At 36.2% G+C, this 16,630-nt stretch overlaps 1 protein-coding gene across 2 annotated transcripts in view; it reads right to left on the bottom strand.

The window, feature by feature from the left end:
* Positions 1–16,630, bottom strand: part of DDX60 (DExD/H-box helicase 60) — a 113,531-nt gene that overhangs the window by 55,015 nt on the left and 41,886 nt on the right. For both annotated transcript variants that reach the window (XM_043565932.1, XM_043565940.1), the window contains exons 18-25: positions 15,170–15,289; positions 13,933–14,028; positions 12,216–12,331; positions 11,361–11,491; positions 11,165–11,274; positions 3,956–4,060; positions 3,264–3,392; positions 1,859–1,983 (exon numbers count right to left, since the gene is read on the bottom strand). In XM_043565932.1, the coding sequence (XP_043421867.1) occupies positions 1,859–1,983; positions 3,264–3,392; positions 3,956–4,060; positions 11,165–11,274; positions 11,361–11,491; positions 12,216–12,331; positions 13,933–14,028; positions 15,170–15,289 (932 nt within the window). The remainder of the gene's footprint in view (positions 1–1,858; positions 1,984–3,263; positions 3,393–3,955; positions 4,061–11,164; positions 11,275–11,360; positions 11,492–12,215; positions 12,332–13,932; positions 14,029–15,169; positions 15,290–16,630) is intronic.

The raw sequence follows: 16,630 nt of genomic DNA, 5'->3' as shown, positions 1-16,630 counted from the left end.
ATAATACTCTGGTTTCTCTTCAGATCGTATAAATCTTTCGCCTTTTAGAATTCCTGAAAATAGTAAAAAAAAAAAAAAAAAAAAAAAAAAAAAAAAAAAAAAAAGCTACAAAACCCAAAAGAAAAATTACTTGAATAGCACATGAGCAAAAACTTGAAAGACTACTTACTTGAAAGAAATCTTCAAAGTCAATCCCGATCAGAGTAATGCAAATTACAACAGTAGCAAGACATGATTTTACACAATCAGAATGGCAACAATTAGAAAAAACCGATCCCACAAGCTTGTGACGATAGGTCACAATAGAACCTCATGAACTACTGATGGGACATAACTAAGAAACCACATTAGGGGTAAGTCAACTTACCCCATTAGTTTGTCCACACTACAAAATATGGTGATTGTGCTCCTAGGTATAGGTTCCAAAGAAGCTTTTACAGGTGCATATTATATTGCTATTATACACTGCCCTTTGTTTCTTTTAATTGTGGTACAATTAATATACAAGATTATATTAGTTTCAGATGGGCAACAAAATGATTCAATATTTGCATATATTATAAAATGATTGCAATAATTCTAGTTAATATCTGTTACCATACATAGTTACAGAATTTGTTCACTTGTGATAAGAGCTTTTAACAACTAATCTCTTAGCAACATATGCAATACAATATTCTTAATATAGTAGCTTTGCTGTACATTACATCTCCATGATTTATTTATTTTATATATGGAAGTAAGTCTTGACTCCCTTCACACATTAGGTGAAAATATTTTACTTTTTAAATATTTTAAGCATGTATGTGTACATGAACAATAAATATAGTTATTTTTGGATTTCTATTTTACAGTTAGGCTTCCAGAAATATCCCAGATGCACAGAATTGTGTTTGTTTCTAACTGAAATCTATAGCCACACTCTAAAGTAAAGTAGGTGAGCTGTGTAACTTCTTAGTAGTTTGAAAATTTATTTTCCTTGTCCCAATAACAAAGGTCAAAGGAACCACTGTACTGTAATCTCCAAAAGTTCCAAACACAACAATACATTTAATTATCATTATTATTTTAAATATATATCACCAGTAATGATTAATTACTATATGTCTATTTAGGTGTAAACAATTTCATTAAACTTTGCCACTTAAGCGAGATTATGTTGCCTTATTATTTATTTATTTATTTATTTATTTATTTATTTATATCTGTGGCTTCTTTAAAGCTTCCATGGCTTAAAATAGTCTGAAATTATCTAAAGTAAATAAAGCATTTTTTCTGATCCCAAACTATGTGATCCAACTTAATATCCAATTAATAAATATATTTTCATATAATTTATACTTCACCAAAACTGGATGATTACATTCCATTTTAAGCTATTTCATGCTACAGCACATAAAATTTAGCAAGATAGCAGTGTCTCAAAGTTACAGTTCCCATAACCATAAATTAAAAACAATAAAATACCCCGTGAATAAAGATGCTAACATATAGTAAGGATACTTTAATTTTGTATGGGATACTTGTGTGCATAAACATTCAATTTATTTTGCAAAGAACCTCATTATTTACTGGAAATGTATAAGACCGAAATAAAAATATAATAGTTTACAATAAAAATATAACAAAAAAAAGGAGTATAAAACTATTTAAAGATGGCAATTTGCAATAACACAAGTAAAAAAATTTTTTCAAGACCTGAACTAGAAAGATGCTAAATATGCATTCTGCTAACAAATGAGCACCAAAAACAGTAATGAATAGCTTATTACAACAGTGGATTTTGTAACTTTCCTCACCTTAAAAGAATAAGCCTGATACAAATTATAAAAAAAAAAAATTAAATTAGATGACTTACAAAAAAAATAATGCCGGTAACTTTTCCATTTTCCTTAGCTTCTCAACGAGCAGTGGAAACATTTTTACTGTGTTTCCTGAACTAAATACTGAATCAGGACTCAGATTCCTCAGAACCATTTTGGCCTGTAGCAATGAATAAAAAATTTTGTTAGTTTTAAATGCTGCATAATAAAAAAAGGAATTACTACTTTTGGCTAAAATATTTTCATGGTCACCTAATCTATGTTTCTGAGCTTTTTAAAATAAAATATAATAACAAAGTAAGTATAAAAATATAAAATTTTGTAAAGAAACCATCAAAGAAATATGTAAATCAATGCACTAAAAGAACAACGACAAAAAGAGGAATATATATATATATACATGCACACATATATGCAATTTAACATGCAATTATTTAAGTCGACACAAATCAGTCAGAAAGAGGTTGTTGAGTAAATGCTGCTGGTTATACTGTGGCTGAAGGTAGGGTAAATCAGTTTCTCTCCAGGTCATGTATAAAAATCACTTTCAAATACATTCTGAATGTTTTTAAATGACAAAATAAATGGAAGGAAATGGAAGTTAATTATGTTTCTGAATGGGAGATGATCTAACTCAAAACGTAATGTAAAAAACTCACATGGGAAAAGTCTAATATATGTCACTCCCCAAAAATCAAAAACCACAATGTGTGACAATAAGACAAACTTCAAAATATAAAAACCATCATCAACTTACTTAATATAAATATGTAAAACTTACATGATCCCAAGTTAAGGTTTTAATATACAAATAGTTCTTACAAGTTGAAATAAAAATCATGAAAGAAAAAAATTACAATTGGAATGCCTGGGTGGTTCAGTCAGTTAAGCATCCAACTCTTGATTCTGGCTCAGGTCATGATCTCACAGTTCATGAGATCAAGCCACCCATCAGGCTCTGTGCTGACAGCATGGACCCTGCTTGGTATTCTCCTCCTGTCTCTCTGCTCCTCTCTCTCTCTCTCTCTCTCTCTCTCTCTCTCAATAAATAAACTTAAAAAAAAAATCCCAAGACAGCAGAAGATAGAGGAGTAAAGAATCTTTTCATTTACTGGTACTGTGATTTCAATCTCTCTGCTGTCATCAAGAACACTGACTCTGTGGATAGTGACCCCTCTGTTCTTATCTATTATAACACCAAACAGGAATTCCTGGCTTCTGGTACATGTTTTAGAAAGCACCAAGTATTAAACAAAGACTAATTTCCTTTTCCTCTTTCTATTCTATCTCCGAATCACTAGACTTCCAGTTCAACTTACAATCCTAAAATGAAAATTGAAGACTAAAATAATAACAATAATAGTAGTGGTGATAATGACACCAAGGTAACTCAAGAAAACAAGGAACATATTGTTTTGCCAAAAAACATGTGAAAATTACCTCCTCAGCATGGCCATTTTTAATCCAACTTGTTAATTCTGCCTTTAAGCTCTCTTCGTATTTTCTAGCATCCAACTTTTTAATGACTATTTTATTCTTACAATGAATGGATTTCTCTGGATCCAACTCCTTGAAAAGAAATGCCACAAAGTTAAATAAAATCATGCAAGAAAATCCAAAGATGTTTCTCAATTATACATTTCACTAAAAGAATTACAAGCTTCTTGAGAGTATAAACTATTAAATGTCTTTTTATCCCCCCAAAGTTTCCAGTACATAAACCTAATAGGACACATGAACTCTTCAAAGGAAAGAATGCAGAGCAAAACCAAGTGGAAGATGAAAACAGACAGCAATTAGGGCATAAAGAGAGAAGGGGAGCACAATGAAAGAAGATGAAGGAATATGAATCCAAGAAGTAAAAGGAGACTAAGATATTGTAGCATCCCAGAAATTGAAAGAAGAAATATTTTCAAGAATTCAATGGCACTGCACCCCTGTTAAAGTAACACACACAATATTAGGAAGAAGAATGTCTGGGAAGGGGCAGTTGTATTTTGGAGAGTGTATGTATGATTTTAAAAGATTAGATGCACATGATCAGAAAGGGTGAGAATTTGTCTTTATGAACAGCAATGTTACCATCCACTATAATAAAATTAATTCAGATTAATTGTGTAATTATTACTTACTTGGGCCCTGGGCCAGCTTTCCCAGAATTGAAACATGGTATCATAAAGCTGGATGGTTTCTCGAGGAGAAAGGGTAAGGTCAGAAGGAAATCCATACTTTTCAATCTACATTTAAAATAAAATTAACAATTTTAATATTCTTGTATTTTATCTTATGTTCTGTCCTTTGCCTCATGAACCTGGGTAAAACCTCCGAACATGAGAGACCCTATTTTGGAACTAAAACTTTATTCTGTTTTTGAAACAGTAACTACAACGGACTATTGAACTGGGCAAAGGAATAGGACTGAAAATAGGACTGTTGCATGGGCATTCTTGATAAAAACTAGACACTCTGAAAAAGATATTTTCCTAGTAACTGACATAATGTACTCAGAAAGCCAATAAATTATAAAATGTCATCACATCTTCCAATCATAATTTCGGAAAACAACTTGTGTAAGTTTCCTGATAGGGAAAGACAGGATAAAATAGGCAGAGAGGGAATGATTAGGACCTGAGGTACCAGGGTAGGAAAAGACACATATTTTGGAACAATACTAGGAGGGTCTGACCACAGCAAACCCCCCTCAGGGGTAAGTGTCCTCTTAAGAATGTAATAAACACCACCCACTCCCCCTCAGGTTTCCCTCAGGAATTTGACAAAAGACCTAACTAAAAATAAGTAGTAAACCATAAAATGCAAAACCCAAAAGGAATGATATGGCCATAGACCACCCCTCATACAATGGAAATGAGCCAATCACGAAGGGACAAGCCAGCACCTAGACTTATCAGGCCAATGAGGGTAGGACCTGAGAAGGAACTAGGGGTAAGGGAAGGGAGGGCTGACCCGAACCCTATAAAACAAGGACTCTAGCCTATAGTTCGCAGGCATTCACTTTCAAATGTCCCCTCTCTGTAGAGAGCTTTCCTACTATTCCTCCTTTCTGATCTTATACTCTAATAAACTTTTGCCTGCTGCTCATTTTGTGCCCACCTCTTCATTCTTCGAAGCCACAAGACAAGGAACCTGGGGAGTTGAAGCAAAAACTCCTGCAACACCAGGTCTTGCTAATAAAGACCTTTGGCATTTACTTTTCAATGGGACAAAATTTGGGTTGCTACCCAAATCTGTGCTTCCCAGTTTGCAATTCTAAGACCCCAAATAAATACTTTTGTTTCAGTTCAGTTCTTCCTCTTTTTTTCAGTCAGCAGCCTCAGAGTCACTATCATGAACGCAAAGACTTTCAAAACAGCACTAAACTAAAAAGTTCAAATGATGGTCAGTGCTACATGCAAACAAAATACTAACCAAGAGTGTGCTTGATTTAGCAAAATTGGGGAAAAAAAAAACTTCAAAAAGTGGGTTTATTGTTTCCCAAACCTTTTAATTGGGCTAATTCTCTATAGATGCTTCCACATTTCAAATCAAGAGTACTGGGAAGCTAAAAAATTGGTGGACTATTTAGACAAGAAAACACAACCGGTACCCTGCAGGTTGAAATTAATTCAATTAGTAACATGATTCTTTGCTTTAGAGTACCAACCCAGGCTAAAGGGGACAAGTCTTACTTGCTTAAGTTCTAAGATAAGAACTTGGTCAACTTTAACACGAAGACTTTCAGATCACCTTCAGGACAGTCAAGAAAGCTTCTTCCCCAGCTCAGTCCCTTGGTTCTGCTTTAAGCCTTTTGGATAATGCAGGGCATTAATTTTTCCACAAGTATTTTAAAGCATAAATTAAAAATTCCTGTTTCTGGGGCGCCTGGGTGGCGCAGTCGGTTAAGCGTCCGACTTCAGCCAGGTCACGATCTCGCGGTCCGTGAGTTTGAGCCCCGCGTCGGGCTCTGGGCTGATGGCTCAGAGCCTGGAGCCTGTTTCCGATTCTGTGTCTCCCTCTCTCTCTGCCCCTCCCCCGTTCATGCTCTGTCTCTCTCTGTCCCAAAAATAAATAAACGTTGAAAAAAAAAATTAAAAAAAAAATTCCTGTTTCTGAAAAAGCTTGCATTGTAGTATTTTCTGCTGATGTCAGCCACTATTGCTAAAAAAATTGCCTGTCAAACCATGATCCCTGAAATGCCAGTAGGTATTCTTTAAAAGAAAGAGGAGTGTCTTTTCACGGGTGTTCTATTAAATAGGCTTCTAGAAGGTTTGCCATTGGAAATGTCAAATCTCAAAGAAGGAACAATCATATACAGATTTCTCCAAACTTATGTGACAATAGGGCATTTGTTTTAGTAAATAGCTGTTAAGTTTTAAAAGCTAGGTTTGGAAATTCTGGGCAATAAAGCCATGCCAAACACACACATTTGGAAAACAACAACAACAACAACAACAACAACAACAACAACTGGTAGAATGGAAAGTACAGTAGAGTTTGAATTAGAAGATTTAGTTTCAATTCTACTTAAAAAGGCCAGTTTAGGTCTTCATCCATAATATAGGAATTAAAATATCTGTACTTCTGCCTGATAGAGTGGTAAAATCAAATAAGATACACATATCGGCATGATTTTTAAACTTTAAAAAAAAAATTTTTTTTCAACATTTATTTATTTTTGGGACAGAGAGAGACAGAGCATGAACGGGGGAGGGGCAGAGAGAGAGGGAGACACAGAATCGGAAACAGGCTCCAGGCTCCGAGCCATCAGCCCAGAGCCTGACGCGGGGCTTGAACTCACGGACCGCGAGATCGTGACCTGGCTGAAGTCGTACGCTTAACCGACTGTGCCACCCAGGCGCCCCTAAACTTTTAAAACTAGTAGATACGTAAGTCCTGAAGATCTAATGCACAGTATAGTCATTATAGATAACAATACTGTATTATAAACATGAAACATGCTAAGAGACTAGATCTTAATTACTGCCACCACAAAATAAAATCTTAATTATGTGACCTGACAGGGGTGTTAGCTAAAGCTACAAGGGCAATCATATTGCAACATATAAATGTGTCCAATCAGCATGTTGTACACCTTAAGCTTTCACAATGGTACATGTCAAATATATTTGTTAAAAAATCAATTAGTCTTGAATTAAGCTTGTGAAAAAACTGTAGGATGCAAATCATTCCATGAATTATCATTTAGCATCTCTCAGTTGGACTATTAAAAGCTAGCTAGATAGTAACGACTGCATTATGTTATTTTGGAATGTTAGCATTTTGTTCTTTTATTAACACTACTTGAAGGTGGTGGGGCACCTGAATGGCTCATTTGGTTTAAGCATTGGACTTTTGATTTTAGCTCAGGCATGATCTCACCGTTTGGTTTATGGAATCGAGCCCTGTGTCACGCTCTATGCTGACAGCACAAAGCCTGCTTGGGATTCTCTCTCTCCCCCTTTCTCTCTGCTCCTTTCCTGCTCTCTCTCTCTCTCTCTCTCTCTCTGTCTCAAAATAAATAAACTTAAAAAAAATTCTACTTGAAAATGGCAAACTTTTTGCCTACTAAAATACATATATGTAAAATAAATTCAAAATGTGTCACAATTTTTAAGATATAAATCTTATTTCTGTCACTAGAATGTTTATGATTTCTTAAGTCTCTTATTTAACCTTTGTACAGAGCGTGGCTTTCTTCATTTCCAAAATGGACGATAATTCTGTCTATGCCATAGATTTGTTGTAAGAATTAAGTTAGGGGCGCCTGGGTGGCTCAGTCGGTTAAGCGGCCGACTTCGGCTCAGGTCATGATCTCGCGGTCAGTGAGTTCAAGCCCCGCGTCGGGCTCTGTGCTGACAGCTCAGAGCCTGGAGCCTGTTTCAGATTCTGTGTCTCCCTCTCTCTGACCCTCCCCCGTTCATGCTCTGTCTCTCTCTGTCTCAAAAATAAATAAACGGTAAAAAAAATTCTGTGTCTCCCTCTCTCTGACCCTCCCCCGTTCATGCTCTGTCTCTCTCTGTCTCAAAAATAAATAAACGTTAAAAAAAATTTAAAAGAATTAAGTTAGATTACATAATAGGTCTAGTGAAATACTTGGCACGTGGTTGATGCCTCAACTGTCAATGATCAACTTATAAGTCTTAATTTTTTAAAACTAGCTTAATATCTCTGTGGCTTAATAACTCTGTGGCTAGAAGCTGGGAATTCAATTCAATTTTTCTCCACTACACAGTGAAAGAACTGGCAAAACCTGAGCCAGCCTAGACACAGAAGGAAGAAAACTAAAGGGTCACAGATTTGTCCCATCCTTCCTTTGTAAATACAATAGTATTTATACCATGATGTTATTTTTGCAAACTACATTGTCCCTAATGCCACAGGTGATGGTAGGCATTGATCTGTACTGAGCAAAAAGAGACAACAGTTCTTTCAAGGACTTCCTGGGGCTGACAGCTCTCCAGGAGTGAGCAGCTGTTCCTGTGTGACATGGTAATTGGTGGCAAAGGCCAAGCTCTGCTTTTTGCCAGAAATAAGCCTCACATGGATGGAAGGGCAATCCTTCACCTCAGTTGGATTAAGGCCAGTTTACTCATCCTGTTCCACCCCTTCCCTTCTGAAATGATTTCTATGATAGAGCTGTAGGGGCGACAATCAAGGTGGATGGCTCTTCTCTTTATGTTGCCGCAATTTATTATGCTTTTTCTCACCACTCAGTTCTTTCATATTAATCTGAAGTTTACTATACAAGATCAGGAATTCTTTACTTGTTTGGAAAAATCTACCTGTTTTTCATTGATGCTCCTTTAAGGAAACATACTATAAAACATATGCTGCACACACAGCTGTCAACACACATTTAATAATGCTCGGGCCTTTTGAGTACATCCTCCACGACTGCTACAAAAGTCCCGAAGTCAAGAAGACTCATACAACAGCATGACCTTTCCAGAAGTCACACAGGGTCAGAGCACACTGTAGCAGTTCTGTTGCTTTCCAGTTACTCCATTAATAGCTACTGACAATAGAGGAAAGGCACTTGGACCAAAATGCCATTCTTGCTAGGTACTCCAAATCACTGTGCTCATTGCTACTTAAAGATAACCTGCCTTGAACCACCCTACACAAAATAAATAATTTTTTAAATACTATGCTGTTATAAAAATGCCAAGTGATGACAGGGAAAGAAAAAAGGAGACAGAGAGAAAGAGAAAAGGAGAGAGAGGCAGAGACAGAAAAAGAAGTCTATTATTTATGTGTGGGTTATCATCCATATTCTAAGTCTGGGGTGTGAGTTAAGTCACAGGAATTTTGTCCATAGTTCAGTTTTATTTAGAGTTTGGATTGGGCCATTGCCACACAAAAGAGAAACTTTTGTAATAAAATTTATAAGAAAATTACCAGGATTAGGATTCATTCAGTTGCTTTTAGAAGCCATTGCAATATTGCCCAAAAGCTATAGTGATTCTCATGCATTCACTCATTCAAGGATTTATTCAACAGATTACTCAGAATACTGTGATGACAGGGCAAACTCTGTACTCTATCTTGATTGCAACCTGCCCCCAACACTTATTCATGGGGCAAGAATGAGTTAGCTGAATTATCTATGCCTCACCTTCCTCATTTGTAAATGGGAATATTAACAAAACATCCATCCTAAAACTATTGTGATGTTTCCTAGACACAAAATATGGACAATTATTAGAACACAAATTCAATGCTCAATTTAGGTTGGCTGTCTTTATGTACCATACATTTATTAAGCACCTTTTATATACAGTTTGTTAGGAACTCATAAGGACACAAAATTTGTCTTCAAGGAGTTATTCTAGTAAGATAAAGGACACATGTATAGAAGTAACTTTAGCAGTAAGCTGATCATGACTTCTGTCATAAAAGAAATACAGACAAGATGCTATAGAAGTAGAAGATTACATCCATCTAAGGAGGTCACAGAAGGACTCTGAAGATGTTTCACATTAGAAGAGTCATAAAAGATGAACAGGATCTGGACAACTGGCATTTAGCATCTAGAGTGAAACACTCCAGGAACAATATAAATTATGAGGTAAAATATAAATCTTACCTCCAGGTAAGATACATCAGATTTTGGGGTGAGGTCAGAGAAGCCATAGGAAGCCAAGCTAAGGAGCTGTGCATTCAGTAACTTCCAAAGGAAACTCATTAAAGCTTGGCAAGATCATAATTATGTTTTAGGAGGCTTAACTGACAACTTGGATTTTGGAAGGAAGACAGATTTTGGAAGGAAGACAAACTACTAATTATCACTCTGAGAGGCAATTAAGCTTGAATGGGCCATTCCTAAGAATAGAATGAGAAAGGAAGAGAATTATGAAAGGAAAATTAAGAAATCTTCCTCCACAGACACCCCAATACCCCAAATGATGTCCCCAAACCTCTACTTTATTAATTTGCTACCAAAAAAATCATGTTGTGACTGGTATGTGAGCAAAACATCCTTTCCTTATTTAACCTAACTCAGTGATCAGATTCTCACATATACTAGGAACTGTCCACATATAGTTGTACACTAAGAGTCAGTGTCACAGAAGTGGATGGAGAGACATGCATGTTGAGAAGAAGGAAAATGAACAAAGAAAATCTCTAAGAATAAATAAAATTAACCAAAAAACTTCAGGTTAAAATTTTTCATCATTTTCAAGCGTTGTGAATCCAGACACCACTGAGGGTTCATTGAAGACTACAAAGTTATTTTTGTGACTTTTTAAAAAACTAAGGTTAGAAATATTATTCAACCCTGAGAAAGGAGGATATCCTGCTGTTTGAAACAACATGATACACCTTGATCACATTATAAGTTATACAGAGATAAGTCAGAGAAAGACAAGTAACTGCGTGGTATCACTTACATGTGGAATCTGAAAAAGTCAAACTCGTAAAAAACACAGTAAAATGATGGTTATCGGGGGATGTACGGTAGGCTGGGTGGTAAGATCGGTGTTGTTTAATGGTACAAACTTGCAATGAGTAAATAAGACATAGAAATCTAATGTACAATATAATAAATATGGATAATAATATTGTACTATAATTATGTAATGTGATAGAGATGCTAAATATTGTTATAACAATTATTTTACAATATATAACTACATCAAAATAACATGTTATACACCTTAAATTTATGCTACATGTCAAATACATACAATAAACAAAGTAAAAAAGAAAACTAAGGTAAAATATCTGATATAAAGTATGTAGTCTATAATTCTGATAAGAATCATGTAGGCAGCTTTTCAATTATAATATATATACAAGTAATTTATATTACTCATAACATATATGGCTAAAGTATTACTTACATGATCTGTTGTTAGTGCAGCACATGGGTGAAAATGATCAAAATAGATGTCATCATGTGTTATTGAACATATATGCTTCTCTAAATCATTGTATCTCTCTCCATAGAGCACTAACAATGAAGAACAAGAATTTCCAAATCAATGGACACATAAGGACTGAACTGATTTTAGAGCAAAAGAAAAATTCCAAACATACCAAGTCTAACTTTATATGATTCCTTCATTCGAAAGTGATCTTTGTGAGAACTGGCACAATAGCCAGCATTTCTATTTTTTCCCGTTGTATTGTCTTCTTGTTTCCAGTAGTGTTTTACTGATTGTAGCCACCTTAAAAGATAAATTTACATATCATGTAAGCAGTAATATAGTAGTACTTCTTGTGACATTAAATATTTTAAATAAAGAAAATCTCATATGCCGGGGTGCCTGAGTGGCTCAGTCGGTTAAGCATCAGACTTCGGCTCAGGTCATGATCTCACAGTTTGTGAGTTCGAGCCCCGCGTCGGGCTCTGTGCTGACAGCTCAGAGCCTGGAGCCTGCTTTCGATTCTGGGTCTCCCCTTCTCTCTGCCCCTCCCATGCTCATAATCTTTCTCTGTTTCTCAATAATAAAAAACCATTTTTAAAATTTTCATATGCCTTAAAAATTGTACTTAAAGGAATAGGCCCTGGAGGTATACTACCTGAGACTGAATCCCAGCCTCCTTACTGCTATCTGTGGTTCTTGGCTGAATCACTGACACTCTCTGTGCCTCATTTTCCACATTTTCCACAAAGAACACAGATCTATCACTTAAAGTGAACTTTTTTAGGGATATGAAAGAAATTTTCTACTCAATTGCAGATCTGCCTGGGACATTCCTTGATTTTCTTTTATTAAGTGTGGCCTTTCTCAGCACCTGCTAGGAGGTGCTATTGATGTTCTGTTCCTTAAATAGTCGGAGATAAGTTAATAAACTCACCAGAATGTTATGAAACTCATCAGAACCCATATAGAAAGTATAAAATTTTAAATACAAAAGCATTTATATAAGTTGGAACATAAGACCTACTCAGTAAGATGTTCAGGGTTACTTATGGTAGCTGAAAGAGCCAAAAAGGGACATCGGATCATGACAAGGAGATGCTCCCAGACTTCTGCTCCAATTTCTCCACCAAGACAATGGACCTATTAAAGCAAAAAATTTCTCCTTTGAAAAGCTTACTTAAAAATAGCAAATTAAAACAGGATGTAAGAGCTTGGATCATCATAAACACTTTCCTGTTACCTTTAACTGCCCATACGAAGTTTTTACAAATATCCCCAAATCCAGATAATAGAAAAATTTGACATGTATTTTCTTGGTTTTTTAAAATATTTATTTACTTACTTTTGAGAGAGAGGGAGAAAGAAAGAGAGAGAGAGGTAGGGAGGAGGAGAGAAAGAGAGGGAGAGACAGAGAGAGAGAGAGAGAGAGAGAGAGAATTCCAATCAGGCTCCACACTGTTAGTGCCATCAGCACAGAGTACAACAGGGGGCTCCATCCCACGAAACGTGAGATCATGACCAGAGCCGAAATCAAGAGTCCGACGTTTAACCAACTGAGCTACCCACGCACCCCTACACAAATTTTCTTTAATCCTCATAACCAATCCATCAATAATTCCTCTTTCTCTTACTTCTGGAAATTTCTTTCAATTCTACGCATTTCTCTGCATGTCTACTGCCAGCCAAGTCATCATCACATCTCAGTGCACTACCACAATATCCTCCTGACTATTATCCTAGCTTCCCTTAATGCCCCCAGCATTCTTCATATCATTAGCCAGAATGATAGGTCTAAAAGATAAATTCGATCAGACCATGTCTCTAATTAAATTTCTTCAGTATCTTCCTTTACACATGGAACAAGATACTAATTCCTATTATAAAAATGTAAATATCTTCTATTTGCCCCTATAAATCTCCATTGTTTTCCATCCTGCCCTCCTTGGCCAAAAAAAAATGACCTACAGAGATTGCTTTAAAAGAACTCCAATATCCTCAGGTTCCACTGGACTCAGCCAATGGACAGCCTTGGCAAGGGATCAGAAGAAGGGAGGAGAATGAGCATGAGGTCTTTGTTCCACTGGATACTTTCCTTAATGGTTACCTTGAACTACCTATGTCCCTCAACTAAGATAAGTACTCACAGTGTGGCTAGCTCCATCAGAATCTCCTTCTGAGTCTAAGTAACTGCTTCTTTGCCTTGCCCCTTAAAGCACAGGGGTAAGTTACTAGCCTAGGTTACTGTATTAATCTTTATAGTTTCCCTCACACACATTTTTGGAAAACTCTCTTCTTGAATTGTTGTGTTTTTACTGTGCCATTTGTTTCCTGTTGGGTCCATGACTGATAAAATAACTTACATAACTGTCATTATTATTAGAGACCAAAATTCTTTGCTTTAGAGATCAAAGTTTGGATTTTGAAATCTCTATCCAGGAAAACTTATGCCATGGTGGTTAATTGTGCTCCCCTGAAACAGTAGTCACCAATAGCAGGTATCTTTGCCACATAGAGTTCCGCAGCATATACTAATAACCCCTATTGAATCACAACAGGAAAACAGAGCCAAAAGACATATGATTCACTGGGGAAACCATTTAAAAGGCAGCCCCTCCCCCACCCCCGCCACCACCAAACCTGAACTCTACACAAAGGGACAGATGTCTTGAAGCACCAAATATCTTCATTATAACACTTATGCACATTAGGAAATCAACCTAGAGAAATAATACCAAGCCTACCTCATCAAATATAACATATCTGATCCTTTTCACCCATGCTTGGCGATGAGGAGATAACAGCAGAATTTCAAAGCAGGCAGGCACTGTAATAAGTACCTAAAAATAACATTGCGTAAACAAACATTTTGAGTACTTACTATGTGCAGACTTTGTTATAAGAATATAAAGATAGAGTTATAACTCCTAAATGTACCTGCTAATAACTAGGATATAGTATTACTTTCGAGAATGTTTCTTTAAAATTGTGATATATTAGGTTGAACCTTATGAAACTATAATTCTTATGCATCAAAGTGGCAAAATATCAGTTTGAAGTTTAAAATTCTTATGTATAAGCATTCAAAGCAATACAAACAGAGTTAATCATCACAGGTTTATTTCCTCAAAATCGGACCCTGAGATAGTTTTGTTTGAAGAATTTCTATTTTCAAACATGGGGAGAAGCAGCATTGAGCTAACCTTCAAAACAAGCCTGAAGAAACCCTGGCCAACCTGGCTCAGAATTCTGGAGTGAATACTGGTTGTCAGAAATAGTCCACATCAGGCCAAAATGTCCCAGTGTTCATACTCTAGCCTAACTCAGCCACAGGACACAGACTGTGGAGGCAGAACTGGAGGAACTGACAGCTAGTATTTGTCTTGACCACCCTCGCCACATTTGGGCAGCAAAACTGTCCTTGAGAGGCAATCTGGGTAGCATATCTTCATGCCTGCTCTGCTGTGTTCTACGATCATCTTTTCACTTTTTGTTCAGTCTTACTTGTTTAGTTATGAATTCGTTAAGGAGGAAAACTATCTATGATTTACTTAGTGTCAGGTATTCTATCAATAACACAACATTTTTGAAATTATGATGAGTATCCTACTCATCAAGAACAGTAAGAGTTTCCTAATTAGCAAGACAAAGTAATTCTTGTTAGAAATCGGTGTTTGTGAATTTTTAATAACACTGGATTCTTCAGATCATTTTGAATCCATTTATAAATCAAGATGATGCAGTAAACAATAACTGAAATATGAAATCAAAATTTAAGCGTCCTCAGAGAAAGACGAGTGCTAGTTCTCACTCTTTGGAATATAACAATATTAAATTTTCTGTTAAAGTCATTCATCTCTTGTAAATTCAAAAAAAATATTTCCACAAGGCTTTGTGCAGATGTGGAATCTCTAGTGTAAGAAACATATATTAGTACTATTAAGTAATTTAATAACAAATGCATTAATTAACATATCCTACCTGACAGTTTAGGGCATCATGACGATAATCCCTTGTAAAAACACCACATAGAGCTTCACCATTTGGCAGATTTTTGGTAAAGCGACTGTGAACAGTTGCTGCCACTTGATTAACAAGGGCCTGATTGATAAAGGATTGATAAAGGAAGAGATTCAATAATCACATAATAAAGCACAGGTGAAACCTCAGAGAACAACAGGAACAGTCTAAAAATATGTATGACTACAAGTACAGAAGCTTAACAGCCCCTTTCTTATACCCATCTACTCTAAATACACTCACATATTCTCTTTGAGATATTTGACTAAGCATGTGAACCTCATTGATAAACCTCAACTTAAAGTAAAATGGGAAAAAAATGGCTTAATCAGAAAAAACAGGAAATGTTGCTCACACATAAGAAAGAAAATATCTGAATACCTTTGACAAAGGCTTAGAAAGAAGCTGTGAGTCTACTATAAAAGAAAGATCAAGTGAAGGATAGTCAGATTTCTAGTTCTCATATTTGGGGACTTCCTTCAGATACCTAAAGTTTAAATATAGATACATGAGGGGCGCCTGGGTGGCGCAGTCGGTTAAGCATCCGACTTCAGCCAGGTCATGATCTCGTGGTCCGTGAGTTCGAGCCCCGTGTCAGGCTCTGGGCTGATGGCTCAGAGCCTGGAGCCTGTTTCTGATTCTGTGTCTCCCTCTCTCTCTGCCCCTCCCCCGTTCATGCTCTGTCTCTCTCTGTCCCCCAAAAAATAAATAAACGTTGAAAAAAAATTTTTTTTTAAATATAGATACATGAATACTTCGGATCAAGTAGGTAGCCTGGCTAGTGGAACTGAGTATGTGGAAATCTATGAACATCTATTTCAGACTTATGCACACGCCACCCCCACCCCAAAATCCACATAGATTAAAACATAAAGGTTAAAACATACACATAAAGACACTAAAAGTGAACATTTTCATATATTTTCATATATCTGGGCACACACATGGAAATACTAAATGAAAACATTGATAAGCCTGACTACACAAAGATATGAACAGATTATTATCATTTATATGACCCAATATAGTAAAAAGCCAAAATAAAAGTATATTTATTATAACATATAAAGAATAATATACTTAGTATACAAAACTCTAACAACTCAATAAAAAGAAAAGCCCACTTCTTCCTTAAAAATCAAAACATGGGCAAATGCATCCACAAGTAGTTCATGAATAAAGAAATGTCAATGTCCAGGGGCACCTGGGTGGCTCAGTTGGTTGAACGTCCAATTTCTGCTCAGGTCATGATCTCACAGTTCGTGAGCTCGAGCCCCACATCGGGCTCTGTGCTGACAGCTCAGAGCCTGGAGCCTGCTTGGGATTCTCTGTCTCCCTCTCTCTCTGCCCCTCCCCTGCCCGCACTCTGTCTCTCTCTCTGTCTCTCTGTCAAGAGTAAGTAAACATTAAAAAAATTACAAA

The sequence above is a fragment of the Prionailurus bengalensis genome, chromosome B1 (genome assembly GCF_016509475.1).
Source record: "Prionailurus bengalensis isolate Pbe53 chromosome B1, Fcat_Pben_1.1_paternal_pri, whole genome shotgun sequence".
Taxonomy (NCBI): domain Eukaryota; kingdom Metazoa; phylum Chordata; class Mammalia; order Carnivora; family Felidae; genus Prionailurus; species Prionailurus bengalensis.
Note: the sequence above shows the minus strand (reverse complement) of the source record. Positions and strands in the feature narration are given on the sequence as shown.